Raw genomic sequence first — 17,552 nt, 5'->3', positions numbered from 1 at the left:
AGAAAAGAAAAGAAACAAGGTTGCAACCTATGGTCCTCTTACTCTGCAGAATCCTATTCACGTTTGTGGTTGTCTGCAATCTAATCATCCAATTTTGTAGCCATTACGAACGCACAACCCATACTACTGTTGTTGTTTTTTGTTGGGAGTTACTTTTAGAGGGAAGATACAAGTAGATTTTTAAGCTTCCTACTCCCAAATTAAGATTCCAGAATATCTCTCATTTTCGTTGTTCATTCAACAAATCAAATCCACAGCGAAGCAACTTAAGGGGACATAAAAACCAGTGCGTCTACTTTACAGATATTCGTCGTTTTATTGGGCTTACTGTTGTTGGCCGCCTGACTGCTATTGGGCGGGCCGCTCCGTATACGAAAATTAGGTCATTTTAAAAAGTTGATCTCGTAGTTAATAAGAACGCAGTTACTTGAAGAGCGGGGTTTGGCGCTTTAATAGCAGTTTCACAATCTCTGTACGCGCCTGTGTCGGGGATCATATTACTGGAGATCACAAGGCTTTGGCACAAGCTTTGGAGTCCTCTGTCAAGTTTTTACGCACGCACATTCTTTCCTCTGCCACTAGGGTAGCTTGCAGTCTCCCCGGGGACATTGGGGTAGGGAGGTTGGGTGGAGAGAGGCGCGTTTTAGTTTCGTCCCTTGATGTGGCACGAGTCGAAAAGTTCGTGCCAAACTCTGCAGTGAGTGGAGCGCGAATTAATTCTCTGGCTTCTGAGCCTGTTGGTAAAAGTAGCTTTCTCCCTGTGACCTAAAGTGTTTGGGAAGACGGGAAGCGTTCTGGCTGCGCCTTCGTGAAGGCTGGGCCCTTTCCAAGCCATCTGCAAGAAGCTGGAGTCGGCCACTGACAACTGGGCCTCTCCTTGAACACAGAAAGTAAAATGGTGCGCGGTTTTCCGCGCCCACTACGGGGCTGGTAGGCGAAAACGCAACGCGAGAGGCTTGGGAGGACGCAATCCCTTGGCAGTTTCTCTCGTTTCCCTCTCGCAGACATTTCGCGCTTTCCCCATGAGATTTACGGCGGGGAAGAGCGCGAGTCCTTTGGCCAAATTTGGGTTTCTTTGTTCTCCAAGGTAGACGAAGGTGTCGCTGGGGGGCTCTCTGGGTTCCCCTTCGCACACACTCGCTCGATCCCTTCTCCCCCGCCCGCCACCGGAGAGCTCTTGGGCCGGCACGTAGAGAGCAGCGCTGCTGCCGCTGGAGCGCGCAAAGAGGCGAGGGGCTGCCGAGCGCGCCGACTGACTGGCTGCCCCGAGGAATGCGCGGTATGCAGGAGGCAGAACCAACCATTCGGCGGGACGGGCAGGGGGGAAGGGAGCGGCCGGCGCCTCCTGCCGGCGCAGAACCCCGCGCGCTCGGGGGAGCAGCCCGCCCCTCGGGGGACAAAGGCAAGCGGCGCCGAGTGCCCAAGACTTCACTGTCGCCGCTGCAGCTTGGAGGCGTGGAGGCGGCGCGGTGCCTGCACTGGGCTGTTCCTTCCCCCCCACCTCCTCCCTCCTCTTCGGTTGCGCGCTCTCAGCCTCTGTGTGTGTGTGTGTGTTTCTCTCTCCCTCTCTGGGCGGTGGTTGAGGCCGATAGTAGGTGCAGAAGTCTCCGCCGCGGATCGTAGTAGATCGATCAATGAAGTGACTTTTATGGCTGGCAGGCTGGGCTGATTGTCTGCGTTCAGCCTGGCTTTGCAGCCGCCAGGGATCCCGGGAGAGGGGAAGGAGGACGCGCAGCAGCAGCGGCGGCAGCAGCAGCAGCAGCAGCAGCGTTGCATGAGAGACTCAGCCAAGGGAGAAGAAGAGGGTGGAGGCGGCGGCGGCGGCGGCAGAGGCATCGAGCCAGCCAGCGGCAGGAGAAGAGGAGCCCAGTCCCAGCAGCCGGCGAGGGAGAGGCACTGCCCCGCGGCCGCCTCCCTGAATCGCGCGCCGGCCAAGTTGCCTCCAAAGTTGCTTCCCGGGCGCAGGGGAGGCTCGCTGTTTGGCTGGGCGATGATTTTCCCCAACAGCAGCAGCAGCAGCAGCAGCTCTGCGGGCGGCGGCAGGACTCCTTATAGAAAGCAGGTAAACGGGGGTGGGGGGTGGGGAATCGCGTTATAATATTTGTGGGTGGGTATGGCAGGGGGAGAGGCGGAGGAGGTCTCGGGGAGGGGAAGAGGGGTGGGGACTTGGAGGCGTCGGGGCTTGCTCTGGCGGAGGAAGCGTCTTCGGGCCACCCCACCCCCACCGCCCGGGGGAGGGGGGGGGCTATAGACAAGAAGTCTGTGTCTCTTTTAAGTTTATGTCACGTGCGATCCTCTTTAACCTTCTCTCTCCTTCCCACCCCACCCCTGGAGATTTAAGAAGGGACATCTTTTGCCTCGTCGTAATTGGGTTGAGCAGGAGGTGCCAGATTGGGCAACTTTCCTAGGTGGTACAACCACTGCAGCCCAGGGGGACCTCCCTAACAGGCTCCGAGCAACAAGTTAGGGGTTTTTTTCCCCCTCTTTGGCTCCCGCCCCCTCTTCTTTCTTTTTTTCCTTTTGGCTTTCTAGAGCCTGCGACAACATGATTTGGAAATCGAAACTTTGAGACCGACCGTTTCCGTTTTTACTGAAGCAGCCAAGTAGGAGTGGGAACCCCTTAACGCGAAGCGACTTCGCTTATATCCTTAAATTAAAATAAAAAGCCACCCCCAAAATAGTGCGGTCGCGGGTCTTGATGGCCCGTACTTGTGGGAAATATCCCCCCAGGTAAAAAAACAAAATACATTTGGGATAAGACACCCTTTTAGAATTATTATTATTATTATTATTTATTTATTTATTTATTTATTAATATGTAAGGTAAAAACATGTGTAATTACTCCCATTGCCATTCTTTAATCTTAAGGAATAATGTTTAAAACGTGTTAAGGGGTAACTAGATGCAAAATTCTTATGGATTTGTTTCCCGCCCACTTCCTTCTCCATCCTGTCTCAGACTGTAGGAAAATTGGATTCTAATAAATAGGATGAATCTGCCTCAGTCTGACATGCTGATTTAATTATGCCGAAAAAGGACATCGTAGTAGGCTGAGTTTGTACAATGGTTGTTGCACCAATAACCTGCTTTTAAAAATAAGATGGCAGTTGGAAATGCCTCCTTCAACAATCTTCTGAGTGCTACCTTCATTATGAAGCAGTTGTGGTTCATTCATTTTTTACTTTGCTGCCTTCCACAAAGTTCTTTTGCTGTTGTGTGTTTCTTTGTTTGGGTATGCATGTATTGTGTGTGTGTGTTTGTGAATCCTCTTTTAGAGGTGATCAGGAAGAAATTGGGTTAGAAAATAAGAACTCATGGTTTTCTTGTGGTGGGGAGTTGGGCCTGTTCTCAGTAGCTTAAAGGAAGTGAATCAGTGTCTGTGATGACTTCAGTGAGATTACACCAATGTAAGTGGTTAAATAAGTTAATTATTGTAACTTTACAAGCATGGGGGGTATTGTTTTGCTGTTTCGTTTTACTTATTTACAGGTTTTTGTCCTGTATTTTATTCTGCGAACCGCCCTGATACCTTACAATGAAGAGTGACATATAAATTTAATGAATAAAATAAATAAATAAAATAGCAGAATTGGCCTGTCTTTGACTTTATTGTAGGCAGAGAATAGTTACTGTACAATATATACGTCTGCCAAGGATTTCATGGAGTACTGATTTAATTTTTAAAGCCACCTCACCAATAGTTTTTGAGGATGTTGTGAATTTCATAAAGTACTTTGAACGATGAAAACCCTTTTTTTTCATGTTTTACCAAATTTTAAAAGCCTTAATTTGTAAGTGTTGGTAAATTTCATTAGTTGGCATAGTTAGTGGATACTTTTGGTTAGCTGGTATCCTCTCAATTTTTAATAGAGAACTATTACCATGTGGATGGTACAGTAAAGCATAGCATTATTTGGTCTGCAAATACTATGTAAACAAATACTTAGGGAGTGTTGGAGTCTGAAAAGCTAGTTAATTAAGCCAGGCACTTTTTGGAGTCTTGTGTGTTCATTGATTTGTCAGTGGCACCATGGGCTGTTGGTGATGAAAGGCCGGGGTGGGGTGGGGGAGTGCAGAGGGCAAGCCTTTCACTTGGAAGGGGTGTATGTTTTGCATGCGGATGTGAGTCGGCCTGCTGGTCTGGAACACACTGATAAGATGCTCTTCTTTTCACAGTGCACTCCTTGAATTCAAAGAGCTAAAAGGGCTGACTGAATCAGAAAAACAAACAGACTTCTTTTTCAATGGAGAGCGGAAAAAAACGAATGTGTGGTCATTATGTGGTCCTAAGACCCTGGGTACCAAAGATTCCTTTTATTGGTGTCAAGCCATTCTTTGGTGAAACACTTCCCACACAGGGAAGGCTGAGTGTGCCTGCATTCTTGCCTGCATAAGCTCCTATTGATTTTAATTGGGGACAACTGTGGCTCCTCGTCACTCAAAAGTGCTTTTCGTGATGTCATTTTTGCAGATGTCTTTATGAATCTAGGTGATAAAAAAGTGGTTGTCTGGTTTTTAATGTGCAGATATTCTTATTTCACCCTAAAATTATCCTAATATTTTAAAATAGAAAATTTAACGACCCATGTTAAGCTTTTCAGTGCAGGTTACACCCCCACCCACCCACCCACCCACCCGCTCCAGTATGTTTCCCAGTTTTTTCATTAAGTTAGAAAAATCCAATAAAATTCAATACATTATTCTCACATTATATCCCTTTTTAAATAACTATAAGTCATAATAGAGCATAAATGTGCCTTTTCATGAAGCATATATCATAAGAACACATATGCTTTTGTTGTTGATCAGACAAAATAATAGAGTTAAAACAAAACAAAAACAAAGCATATATGTTATTATGATATCGTACTACAAGATAATAAAGTCTGGGTTCCAAAATCTTTTGAACTATCATTGAGGCGCTCTTAGTATATGTCACAGGATAGTCCCATACATGACTTCTTGAAATGAAGTTCCTTTCAGCTCAGAGGGCTTACTCCCACTGAAGAGGTAGAGAAGGATGGTCTGTCCTAGGTCCCAGAGCCTGGACAACCTTGGGACAATGCATAAGGCAAAGGGAAGACACTTTCTTGACGACTTTTGTAGAAAGAAATTGTGCATTAATTTCAAAACGTTGAAAAAATGTTCATGTGTCTTCCATATGCGCATGAGTGTATTGCTGCTTAAATAACCTGTTCACGTTACAGAAGAATATATAATTACAGTACTTTGAGTAAAGACCTGCTATACTGCTTTCTGCTTCTCGTCTACATTAGTCATAGGAGCCAGTCAGCTAGATCTCTCTTTTTTCAGGTCAGAAAGAGATAGGTGGTGCCTAATCTTTTCCTGTATTCTACTGTTATGGTGAACAGTGAACACTGATCTCTGAAGTCATCTGTTTAAACAGGATTTTCCTGCATCGTGGTCAGAATGGAGCATGCTGAAGTCCTCTTTTGCTCAGGTCAGAATTACTTTGGAAACTGTGGCTAGGTAATACAGACTAATGGAACACAGTTGAAATGTGCACGTGTTCTTTTTCTAGAATATCCAGATACAAATCATAATCTTCCAAGCAAGAGCAGTGATGTCTTTAAAAGTTATTGATGCTTTACTTTAGACAATATTTAAAATTGAAAGGGCATTTTACCAACAAAGAGGCAACCTTGGAGCACTATCAAATTTTAACTCTTTTACCAAATACGTTTTTTGTCTTAACCGTTTCAGAAACCTGTTTATGCAGTCTGGTTTTTCCTCTTTGCTTTGTATAAATCAGAGACATTTCTTTGAGACTCCTGGGTATTGCTATATGAATAGAGAATTGGGGTGTTTTCACAGGTGATGCAAATTTAGCCTGGAATTTTGTTTCTTGTGAATCTTAGTGTGAGACAAGAGAGTGGCTTCTCAAATGCACTTCAATTGCAGATGTGAAAGCAAAAACTGATTTAAGCTTTCCTTAGGAAAGCATGGTTTGCTGTTGAAGTTCTGTATGCAGTTTGTGCCTCTGCAGTGCTGGTGGAGAAACTTGACTAGGGGAGGAAGTTGGGTGTGTGTGTGTGTGTGTGTTGCCAGTGAGTACTGCTTGAAAATGAGTTGGTTGTAAGACAACCTGTTTTGTGAGGTGTTTAGCTCCCCTCCCCAACATCCACTTTTGCCAAGTAACAGTCATTCTTGTTGCATGTTGTTACATTTTTGATGACTGTAATGTTTATCTCACTAGCATAAGTAGATTTACATAGTTTGCTGCTTTCAAGCAGATTAACTGGGCGTAGCTGCATGTGAGGAATTTAACACTGATTCAGTGCTTGGCCTTGTTTAGTGGCTGACACACAAAACTCTTGATCCCAGGTCTGTTCACAATAGGATTTGTATTATGAATTTTAAATTTGGCTAAAACTGGCTTTTTTTTTTTTTGCTTAGAAGTGGTAAAAAGAAAAAAGCTACATGGCGATCCAAGTTTAAAATGCACGGTGTCTGATTCTCAACATTTTGATTTTAAAGTATAGCATCAAAGCATCATATCTGTTTGCCATTGTAAAATTCCTTCTTCAATTTTTATATTTTTTTCTAATGCGGGTAGATAGTAACAGTATAGAGATTTGAAAGGCGAAGCCTTATACAAGGGAGAAGAAAAAGCTTGGTGATGCATTTTAGCTCAGTAATTTGCAGGAAACTAAAAAGCACCCCCACCAGCACACTTTGATCCTAAAAACTCTTAATATATTTAGATTTTTATAGTTGCATTTGAACTTGGAAAAGCATGTGTATACAAATGCCTTCTGGATTAACATTTAGGCATCAGTCCACAATTAATTTACTCAGGAATAATCCTATTAAAAATGGGATTTGTGGAGTAAAAGATACTTCAGATATCAATTTTCTGCACACAGAGTAGTTCTAGGTACAGAATAATGTTTCTTATGGCTTGCAATAATTGCATACCCATGTGTTTCTGCATATGTACATGAAGTGCTTTGCACTTAAAGCTATGGCCTATTGTAGTTTCCAATGTGAGCATGAAGTGAAATTATTTATGTGTCATCATCTGTTTGCAATTCTTCTTTTCTTTTCTTTTCTTTTCTTTTCTTTTCTTTTTAAATATAAAGTGTAACCTTCAGGATAGTTCTCCTAAAGCCCAGACTGGAGAAATAGATAGAAAAAAAATATATCTAAACATGAATCCTTTATAACTCACAGATATTGTACTTCTTGCAGCTCTAATGCTCTATCCTGAATTCCGATGTAGGTAATTTAGAATGTGGCATTCCTCTCCATTCTAAAGAACAGATCTAAACATATTATTGTTCCAAATTTTAACTGAATGAAGTTGCTTTAAATCAAGTCAGGCTGTTTTGTCCATCTATCCCATTATTGTCTAACTGGCAATGGGTTACTGCCAAAAGACTTCAGTCAAAAGTCAGAAACAGAACGGTGCCAAAGGAAAATGCCAAGATAGACTATTGACTATTGTTTTGAAATGTATCTGATATATCAGACATTTCTTTTTTATGTGGTAGAAGGTTCTATACCTTACTTTCTTTTCCCTTTTATATTCAGTGACATATTAGGCAGAAGTACAAAATCATGATGTGGGGGAAAGTGGATAGAGAGAAGTGTTTCTCCTCCTCTCATTTCACTAGAATTTAGGGATCAGTCATTGAATTCCAGAGAAACAAAAGGAAAGTACTTTCTCACACAGTGCAAAGTTTATAGCTATGGAATGCACTTCCATGAGTTGGGGGGGGGGGATGACCGCTTTCTGAGATGGTTTTAAAAGGAAATTAAACAAATTAACGGAGGACAAGGCTTTCAGTGGCCCTACTCAGGATGGCTAAATTATCTCCAGTTTTGCGGGTAGTATGCATCTGAATATCAGTTGCTAGCCACAGTGGGTAGGGGAATATTGCTGCACTCTGCTACTAAGCTGTAGACATACTTGAATTGCTTTATTTTCCGCCGTTTACTGGTTTGTCTTATGGCTGATAATGTAATTTCACCAGCCTCTCATATCATATCTTTAGTATAATTGCAGCAAAAAGTAAGATTTTGAAAATACTTTTATCTGGGTGTACTGATTTCACTCCACTTATTCTCCACTTATTTTTGATTAATGGAAAAATGTGTTGCACGTTTTTAGTATACTGATATATTGATGAAGCATAACAAGGAGTCCTGACCAATTAGTCACACACGTTGTCATGGTTGATGAACATAGTAAACTTGGTACTGAAATCCCACCAAACACACACAACAAATGATCCCTATCCCACCTGTAACATTTAAGCATGATGCATGTGGATCACAGTTGGTATTCATGCCCATGACATGCATTTCTGGCAACAGCATAAAATACATTAAAAGATTCAATAAATTCCTCTTTCTTTTGAACAGCTGGATGTGACAAAAGAGCTCTCCGTCCTTGACAGGACAACTACTATTGGTCTAAAGTGTGCACACTTGCAGTAAGTTATAGTGGTGGTCCTATCTTGGTCCTTTTTTCAGTCACTGCTTGCTTTTCTACCCATTTTTAATACATTGAGTTAGTAGCTCCCTTGCTTGAAATTCTTCCAGTTCTTCAGGTAGATTGTAAATTGTCATTCTGTTCAGGAGATGCTCACTTTTGTTTTCCTCTATGAGCATCTGTCAAAACATCTTTACTGTAGACTATTTCTGACACTACTTTATTCACACTTTATAAGGCATGAATCTTAACATGTGTGCAAATGTACTTAGAAAGATTGTTTTACTAGCAAACCATAAATTTGGCTGACCAGCTTCCATAGGCTTGCCAAACACAGCAGTGAAATACATATATCATGAAGTGCCCTCTCCTTGCATTTTTTAGGACAGGCGTTTGAAAGTGCATTGGGAGGAGAAAACGGAATAATGTTGGCTTTCATTTTTAGTGGTTTGAAATCGATATCTTAAAACCAAGCAAGGTGACCTAATGTACATTGCAACACTGTGACTACTAATGGATGGAACTGAATCCTGCTGAGTTCTGTAGCACTTACTTCTAGACAAGCAAGTTTAGGATTGCAGCCTAAATCACCCTTGTACCTGCCTTAGAAGCATGTTAGCAAAACCTGCTGCTTAGTATTATTGTTATAGCTGGAATTGGATGACAAAAGCTGGTCATTTTTCTGTTTGTTTGGCATGCCATTATTTGAAACTCCCAATATTTTAAAAATATGGAGATTAAGAGCTATATAGTTCTTAGAAAATACAGCATGCCTTCTTGTTCTTCCTCCCCTCCCCTTTCCCCAGTTACCAAGGGATCCTACAACTGTGCTGGTGGTATAACTGTATGGATGGTATATGCAGTTCCATGGCAAAGAAGATTGTAATTAGTGACAAAAGAGCAGTAACTGAGGCTGCTAGAAATGTGTAGAACTTCATACAAGTCAACTTGCCATGGCTCCCCGTCCGTGCCTCCTGCACGCCATTCACTTCATAAGACGCACAGACATTTCCCCTTACTTTTTAGGAGGAAAAAAGTTTGTCTTATGGAGTGACAAATACGGTAATTAGTTGTGTATGGTCCTAGCTTGGTAGGAGATCTCATGCATTGCATGTGGAAAGTCCTAGGCTCAATAGCTGGTATTTCTAGGTAGCAGTTGATGGGCAAAATCCCTGCCTGAGACCTTGGCAAACTATTTTCAATCACAATAATACCGAGCTAGGTGGATAAATAGACTGCTCTTGTATGAAGCAAATCCCAATATATCTAAGAAGTAAGGATGTGTACCACAGTGTGAAATACAGCCATAGCTAACAACAGTCAATAAAGTTTTCATGTATAGGAGGCCTCTGTCTTGCTCTCTCAAGCAGCTGTTTTCACTTTATGGAGGGAGATTCTCCAGAGAAAAAAAATCTCAAAACAAAAGAATGTCTTTCCAAATGAATTTCTCTCTCTCCAAAATAACGAATGTTTTCTCCTTAAGGAAATTTGCCTGGGGTTTTGCACTTGACTAAATTCAAAGAAGAGGTTGAAGCCATTGCCATAGGGGAAGGATAAGTTAGATGCTTGCATTGCAGTGTGGTAAATTTAGCTGCACCGTGCAGAACCGTCTCAATTTGCAGTTTCCTGATGCAACAGGAAAGGGAAGGGATGTGCTGCAGACAGATGAGAGAAGTGGGTGGAGAACCATTTGTTAATTCAGCAGGGAGTGTAAGACCGGCACTGTCTATTAACTAGAATGCTGCAAGCCTAGTACAGGTTTAATTAGTGTTGTTCTACAGCTGCATTTATGCTTACGCTATCCTCTCCTCCTAAAATACCTACTCAGTCTTGTTCTGGTGAGATGTAGGAAAAGATAGCAAGGAGCCAGATTAAAATATATGCTTAAATTGCTTTAAGAGCATCTGAACAATTTGGCAATTTTAGACAGTGCAAACTGTTCGTTGAGTCTGAGCTAGGTGTTAGCCAATTTTGACTTTATTCTGCTTCACATAAAAACTGTAACTTTATAAAACAGTTTAACATGGAACATCAATATCCTAACAAGACGAAGACACAGCTAAAATACATAATGCCCTTAACATTTGCGGTATTTGGAAAGCCTGAAGGAGATAGTGTTCACATGTGCAGAGCAGTCATTGGTACACTCGTTCGTTATGACTTAATTGAATCATTGCCAATATGCCAACAAAAGTTGCCATGCCATCAATAATAATTACTAACCTGTCTGCAAACACAAAATTCTGTTAGCAATTTTGTGGTGGATTTAAAGGCCTGTTTTGTTTGGGCAGGGTGGCAGGAAACTGTGTCTCCGTCCAGATTACAAAAGCTCCTTCAGTGCTACCTGATGGAAATCCTTTCTTGGTACTAGTTGACAGGCTAGTCTACTTGGTAACATAGAAGCTTCTCTTGTATAGTTACAATTTCACTCACAATGTATTATGCCTGACAATTCACGTCCTTCATTCTCCCCCTTTACAACACTGTCACTGTCCTTTAATGGTATGTTAAGAGCTCTGTTGGGTTGCAAAACAGAAGACAGGACAGTCCTGGACTATGATGTATTCACTACACATGTGAGGAAACCTTCAGCCTCCTGCCAGCGAAAACTTCTCTTCAGACTGAGGTCTGAAAGTGGCGTGTTTTTGTTCAGGAAATTTGCAGCATGAAGTATGTGTTTTCCAAGACGAGTTAAACTCTCCCCAATGCACATCTTTTATGCTTAGCAGGTGATAATATGGCATATATAACTGATTTCCATGGCCCCTGATTCTTGCAATGACCTGTTATTGCTTATATTACTATCTTTTAGCCTGTCAAAAAAGACCTGCAGCAGGGATGGTGAACCTTTGCCTTCTAGATGTTGGTGGGCAACAACTCCCATTATCCCTCACCATTGACCATGCTGAGTGGTGCTAATTAGAGTTGGAGTCTGACAACTTCTGGGAGTCCACATATAGTTGTTGAGGTGCTTTAATGGAAAACATGGTGCAATTACATAATTAGATTTGCAACTCTTGATGGACGTACGTAGTTGTGTTGTTACTGGAAGATGGGTAGGAGCAGCAGGTATGGTAACTTCTGCAATGGTGATAGGGCACTAATTCATTCTTTGGAAGACTATAAGTATACCCTTTGATTTGGTGACAAAGCTGTCCTTGTACATTTATAATACGTTGGCTAATCAATGTTGGAGTAGCTAAATATTCTAATGAAGGTTGAGGTAGCCTAGAAACTGCACTTATTGAAAGGATTTATGAGGCTGACTTGGTTTCAATATGGTATTCTAGAATTTCTGGTTTTCTTTATTTGCACCAGATGATGTAAAGCTTCAAACCACAACTGACCACAGTTTTGAGGCAAGTGTTGGGATCATGTGGATTGTCTGACACACCAGCTTCTTGCTGAATATTTGTATCTAGAGCTTGTTTTGTGCTTCTGGCTGCTTATTCCTGAGCAACTAGGTCCCCTGTGTGGCTTGGCCAAAGTATGAACCCAGCCACTTCAGAGTAATTGCTTCCTTGTATCTAGTTAATTGAGGGACAAGTTGATCTCACTGAGATTTGCTTTTGGTCTGTTTGTATTACATATATATTATATTAGAATTTCTTGTTCATTGTAGCAAGTGCTTCTGTTTGTTTGATTAATTAATCAAAATCTTTTAAATTTTGTTTTTAGTCTGCCTTGCTAAAGAGCAGTGTGAAATAAGAATGATAAATTGCCAAAGGTAAAAGAACCAAAGGTACACTACCCATCTTCATTAGTAATCACTGTCCTCTAATCCTTTTCACGGGTATTCTAAAACTTTTTGGTAGAGAAGTTCCAAGTAAATTAACACTGAATACATTTTTGCTGAATATGCCTCCTTTTACTAAATATTGATTGAAAAATCTGTTGGCCATTAATGAAGGTCATATTGCCTTAGAGTTTTGGCACATGTATTTTTAACTGGATGTGTATATTGGATCGAATCCACAGGTTCTGGTCCTCCAGGGGGGGAGAACCTATTCCAAAGCCTCTGGAGGTAACCTGCTGAGGGGCCAGAGGACAAATAAACCACTATCCATTTCTTGAAGCTTATTTCTAATGTTTCATGATAAGGATATGCTTGCTTCTGAACAAGTCGCAATATCTAAATAAGTTACTTTCCCTCCTACCCATTGTTTCTTTCATAAATTCCTTAACATATATTGGTGAAGCTGTAGATGGTGCCAAAGCCTGTAGATGGTGCCTACAGTTTAATGATATTTGGCTTTATCCCAATGTTCTCTCACGTAGAACTGCACTGTCAGGAGAGAGACAGGGAAAATGTGTCCTTGTTAATTCTCCTCAACCTCTCACTGGCTTTTGATGCCATCATCCGTGGTATCCTTCTGGAGCGGTTGTTGATGAGTTAGGGGTGGGTGGCACCAAATTGCAGTGGTTCTGGCCTTACTTGGATGGGTGTTTCCAGAGGGTGATGCTTGGGTGGTGCTTTTCGGTTTCGTGGGGCCTTCAGTGTGGGGTTCCTCAGGGATTGATTTTATCCCCTATACTGTTTAACATCTACATGAAACCACTGAGTGGGGTTGTCTTGCTTCAGTAATGGACTAGATGAGAGCTGGTGAACTGAAGATAAATCCAGATAAGACTGAGTCAGTCATTTAGTCAGTAGTTCCCTAGACTGCACGGATGGGAGGATGCCTGTTATTGATGGGGTTGCAGTCCCTCTGAAGGACCAGGTACACAGCTGTACCTGGCTGGTGGCCCAGCTGTGCCGATATCTAGAGAGGGAGAGCCTAACTTATGTTGTCTATGCTTTAGTAACCACTAGGTTAGATTACTGCAATGTGTTATACATGGGGTTGCCTCTGGAGATGGTTCAGAAACTTTATCTGGTGCAGAATTCACCAGCCAGGTTGCTCACTGGGGCAGGATGGTTTAAGCATAGAATGCCAACTATGGGCCAACTGCACTGGCTGCCAGTTATTTTTCAGGCCCAATTCAAAGTGCTGATTTTGACCTAGAAAGCCATGAACAACTCAGGACCACAATACTTCAAGGACCACCTCTTCACATATGCACCTTTCCAGTCCCTGTGATCATCATCTGAGACCCTTCTTTGTGTACCTCCTCCACAAGAGGTCCCGAAAGCACCACCGACATGAGAGCGGGCCTTTCTTGCAGTGGATTCCCACTTGTGGAATGCTCTCCCCAGGGCTGCTCGCTGGTGCTTTCATTACATATCTTTGGGTGCCAGGCTAAAACATTCCTCTTCTCCCAGGCTTTCGGCTAATTTAACAATCTATGGCCTTTAAAACTATGTGGTGGGGGGTATTGTTTTTGTTTGTTATTATGCTATATATTTTTTGTGCTTCTATATTGTAAACCAGGGACGTGGGTGGCGCTGTGGGTAAAACCTCAGTGCCTAGGACTTGCCGATCGCATGGTTGGCGGTTCGAATCCGTGCGGTGGGGTGCGCTCCCGTCGTTTGGTCCCAGCGCCTGCCAACCTAGCAGTTCGAAAGCACCCCGGGTGCAAGTAGATAAATAGGGACAGCTTACCAGCAGGAAGGTAAATGGCGTTCCATGTGCTGCGCTGGCTCGCTAGATGCAGCTTGTCACGCTGGCCACGTGACCCAGAAGTGTCTGCGGACAGCGCTGGCTCCCGGCCTATAGAGTGAGATGAGCGCACAACCCTAGAGTCTGGCAAGACTGGCCCGAACGAGCAGGGGTACCTTTACCTTTACCTTTATATTGTAAACCGCTCTGTGATCTTTGCGTGATGGGTAGTATAGAAATTTAATAAAAAGTAAAATATAATACAGTTTTATTAATTTGTGATAAATACCTACTACAAAAAAGGATAAGTATATGCACAGTGATACCGCAAGCTGAAGCAGTATGCCGTGCTTTGGAGATGGCAGATGCAAAGACTTCTGTGATTACAGGGACACTCTGGTTGCTACATCATTTCCCCCCCTAATACATCTGGGAATCACATTTGCATCCGTGTGCAGTTCGCAGATGTATACAAGACTTGTTTGGTGCTAATAAGATCACAACATCCCCATCTGCTTCTACTCAGCTGATTGCTTAGTGTGTTTTTGCTTCAGGTAGTGCATTTTCAAATCACATGCACAAGGTCTCTGAACCAAAGTAACTATTCTGTAACTTCCCAAGTGTGTTTCTTGAAATTTGAATACTAAATAATTTATTCAAGTGAATGATAAATTTCAAGCAATCTGTGCTCATATGCAGGACATGTTGAGGTATAGTCACCTAAACAATGTCTTCAGAACAGTTAAGAAGCATTTCTGAAAACTGGATAATAACTGAAACAATTACCAAATAGTGGCTGACATAACAAAATTTGGGGTAAATTTTCAACTAACGTGGCTCAGGTTGTCACTAATATTTGGCAAGGTTCTTCTAATTTTATGGTGCATTCCATCAATGACTTATTCTCTCACAAAACCCATTCATTAAAAAAGGAGCTGGTGCATGGTGATGCTGTTTGGAATGGTATCTTTGTGCAGAATTTGAAGCTTTGCAGAGAGCCAGTGTGGTGTAGTGGTTAAGAGCGGTAGTCTCGTAATCTGGGGAACCGGGTTCGTGTCTCGGCTCCTCCACATGCAGCTGCTGGGTGACCTTGGGCCAGTCACACTTCTCTGAAGTCTCTCAGCCCCACTCACCTCACAGAGTGTTTGTTGTGGGGGAGGAAGGGAAAGGAGAATGTTAGCCGCTTTGAGACTCCTTAAAGGGAGTGAAAGGCGGGATATCAAATCCAAACTCCTCCTCCTCCTCCTCCTCCTCCTTCTTCTTTGTGGTTCATAATTTCAGAGGCAAGAGGAATTGTTGCAATGCCTTTTTGGGAAAAAAGACATCACCAAGGGAGGAGAGTGTAATGGGATATGGGGTTGCTTGTGCGTAAGTCGCAAACTGCTCCGAGCTGAGTAGTTTGGTTAAAACTTTCCCCAGCCTGGACAGTCAGTACACCGTGACTGTCTCAATCACTGGCAGAATCCGTCAGTGGGCGTTTCCTGAATTTCTTCCAACATAGAAGTTCTTTCACACCCAATCGCCGCCTGCCTTCTCTGCGCGAAACCTTTCTGCGCAGAGTGGGCGTCCCCAGAGGAGGTCCCGTGCTCTCCCCGCTGGCTTCACTGGAAGAGTCCTGGAGCCTTCTCTCCGAAGTTCCCTCAGACTTCCCTTTCTCCCTGGCGTAACGTCTATTTCCTTCCCCAGCTGAGGCTTCCTCTCTCTCCTTGCTGGTTCCCTCTCCAGCATCCTTTTGGAGCCTCACCACCACCCTTGGCTCCGATGGCAGTTTCCTGACAGAGAGTTTAAAAAAATTGGAATTTTTAGTTAGCACCCAAAAACAAAATAAAAGTCAGACCTAAAAATAATAGTACCACATCCAGTCATATCACATTTTAGAAGCTACACGATTTCATTCAAGAAATTTATAGTACAGTATTTGTAAGTAGAGCAAAAATTCCAAGCTATGCAAACCCTTTTGAGCAACCAGCTTTCCCAGAAAAACAGTACACTGCCAGTGAAATGATGGATAATTTTTTTGTAATACATGACTAACATAACTATTAAAGCCTTTATTTAAGATACATCTGCCAGAAAGTGTTGGAGACATCTCTATGACATGTTCTCTACAATATTTCATGTTCTTTGTGTTTGACTCTGGATCCAAGATTTAAATGTAAATGGAACAAAATATAATGCTCCACCATCTCTTAAGAGAATGGAAGTTGGAAAAAAGTATTTTAGCATTTAGTGTGCATCAGGAAGACATGTTGAAATTGACAAAAATTTGGTTCAGGCACTCTGCTGTAGAACCGATGACAGTTTTGCTAAAGTTAAAATCTTGTTACAGCTGCCTAATGTGAAATTCAGCACAAATATTTACCATTCCCTGATAGTTCTGAGTAACTGGAACAGATTTTCTTTCAGAAAAATGGCAAAAGCATAATAGCCTTTTCTGTGCCCATCAGGAAGAGGCAAAGGTTCCATGTTCAGTACAAACAAACATGATTGATTCAGAGTATCTTATCTGTGAAGTTTGTGTTGGAATTGTCTCTGAAAGAATTCACATAGCATGAGCCACACTGTACAAGTCATTAGTGGGAAAGCTGTATGACAACTACAAATAGTCCTGCATTAGTGTACTTTTTTTTTAGTACATTTTCTATGAATGACTGGCCTCCTCAAACTACATGTACATCCTGTTATTCTTCTCTTTCCTCTTAAAACGGCCATTATGAAGCAAAAATTGTGTGCCAAGGATATCTATTATAAGATGCATCTGCTTCTTTGGCAAACCCAGCCTATAGTATTGGTTGTGCTGGGATTGTTGCTAGGTTGTTTTGTCACAGGATTAGACCACAGATGGATTTTCTGGCTAACACAGGATCTGGCTTGTTTCTGTTTTGTTCATGCTTGGAGGTGGGAAAATAATTTTGTGAATATACAGGGATGAAATTGCACCTATGCACAAAACCGTTGCCAGCCTATTTGTTCCTATAACTTCCTCAGTGACGCATTACTATAACTTTGTTAAATTGTATTAATTGTTTTGATGAATTTGTTGTTGTTTGCTTTATGCTGTTTTTGATATTACAGTGGTTGCAATGTTTGTTTTTTAATGCTATTGTGAGCCGCTTTGAGCTCAACGTAGCTCAGTTGGCAGAGCATGCAATATTCAAATCCAGAGTCATGGGTTCAAGCCCCATGTTGGACAAAAAGGTTCCTGCATTGCAGGGGATTGGACAAGATGACTCTTGTGGTCCCTTCCAACTCTACAATACTGTTGTTAATATGCAGTATCTGCATAGAGCTTGCTTGATTATTAAGATCTGAATCCAAGGCCCCCCTGGAAGTGTTGCCACCAGCAAAAATGGCAACCCTGGTTGTGCCATCCCCAGGGACCCTCAGGTGGCACCAAATTTTGTGGTGCAGTAAGCACTATTTAAGGCATATTTATTTTCTCCTTTAATGAATACTTTTATTTCTGCTGTTTGTCTTGTGTTGTGGCTGCTTTCCTTCTGGTTTTTAATCTGCTGTTTTTATTGTTGGCGTTAGTTTTTAAACGGTATTTGAT

At 42.3% G+C, this 17,552-nt stretch overlaps 1 protein-coding gene across 4 annotated transcripts in view; it reads left to right on the top strand.

Moving 5' to 3' along the window:
* RBMS1 (RNA binding motif single stranded interacting protein 1) overlaps positions 1 to 17,552 on the top strand; it is a 123,834-nt gene that overhangs the window by 48,760 nt on the left and 57,522 nt on the right. For 2 of the 4 annotated variants that reach the window (XM_079980410.1, XM_079980409.1), the window contains exon 1: positions 1,373 to 2,062. The exons of the other annotated variants lie outside the window; for them this stretch is intronic. In XM_079980410.1, the coding sequence (XP_079836536.1) occupies positions 1,775 to 2,062 (288 nt within the window). In that variant the 5' untranslated portion in view covers positions 1,373 to 1,774. Of the gene's footprint in view, positions 1 to 1,372; positions 2,063 to 17,552 lie in introns of those variants that run through there. 4 annotated transcript variants of the gene reach the window in all.

The sequence above is a fragment of the Podarcis cretensis genome, assembly GCF_951804945.1.
Source record: "Podarcis cretensis genome assembly, chromosome: 1".
Taxonomy (NCBI): domain Eukaryota; kingdom Metazoa; phylum Chordata; class Lepidosauria; order Squamata; family Lacertidae; genus Podarcis; species Podarcis cretensis.
Note: the sequence above shows the minus strand (reverse complement) of the source record. Positions and strands in the feature narration are given on the sequence as shown.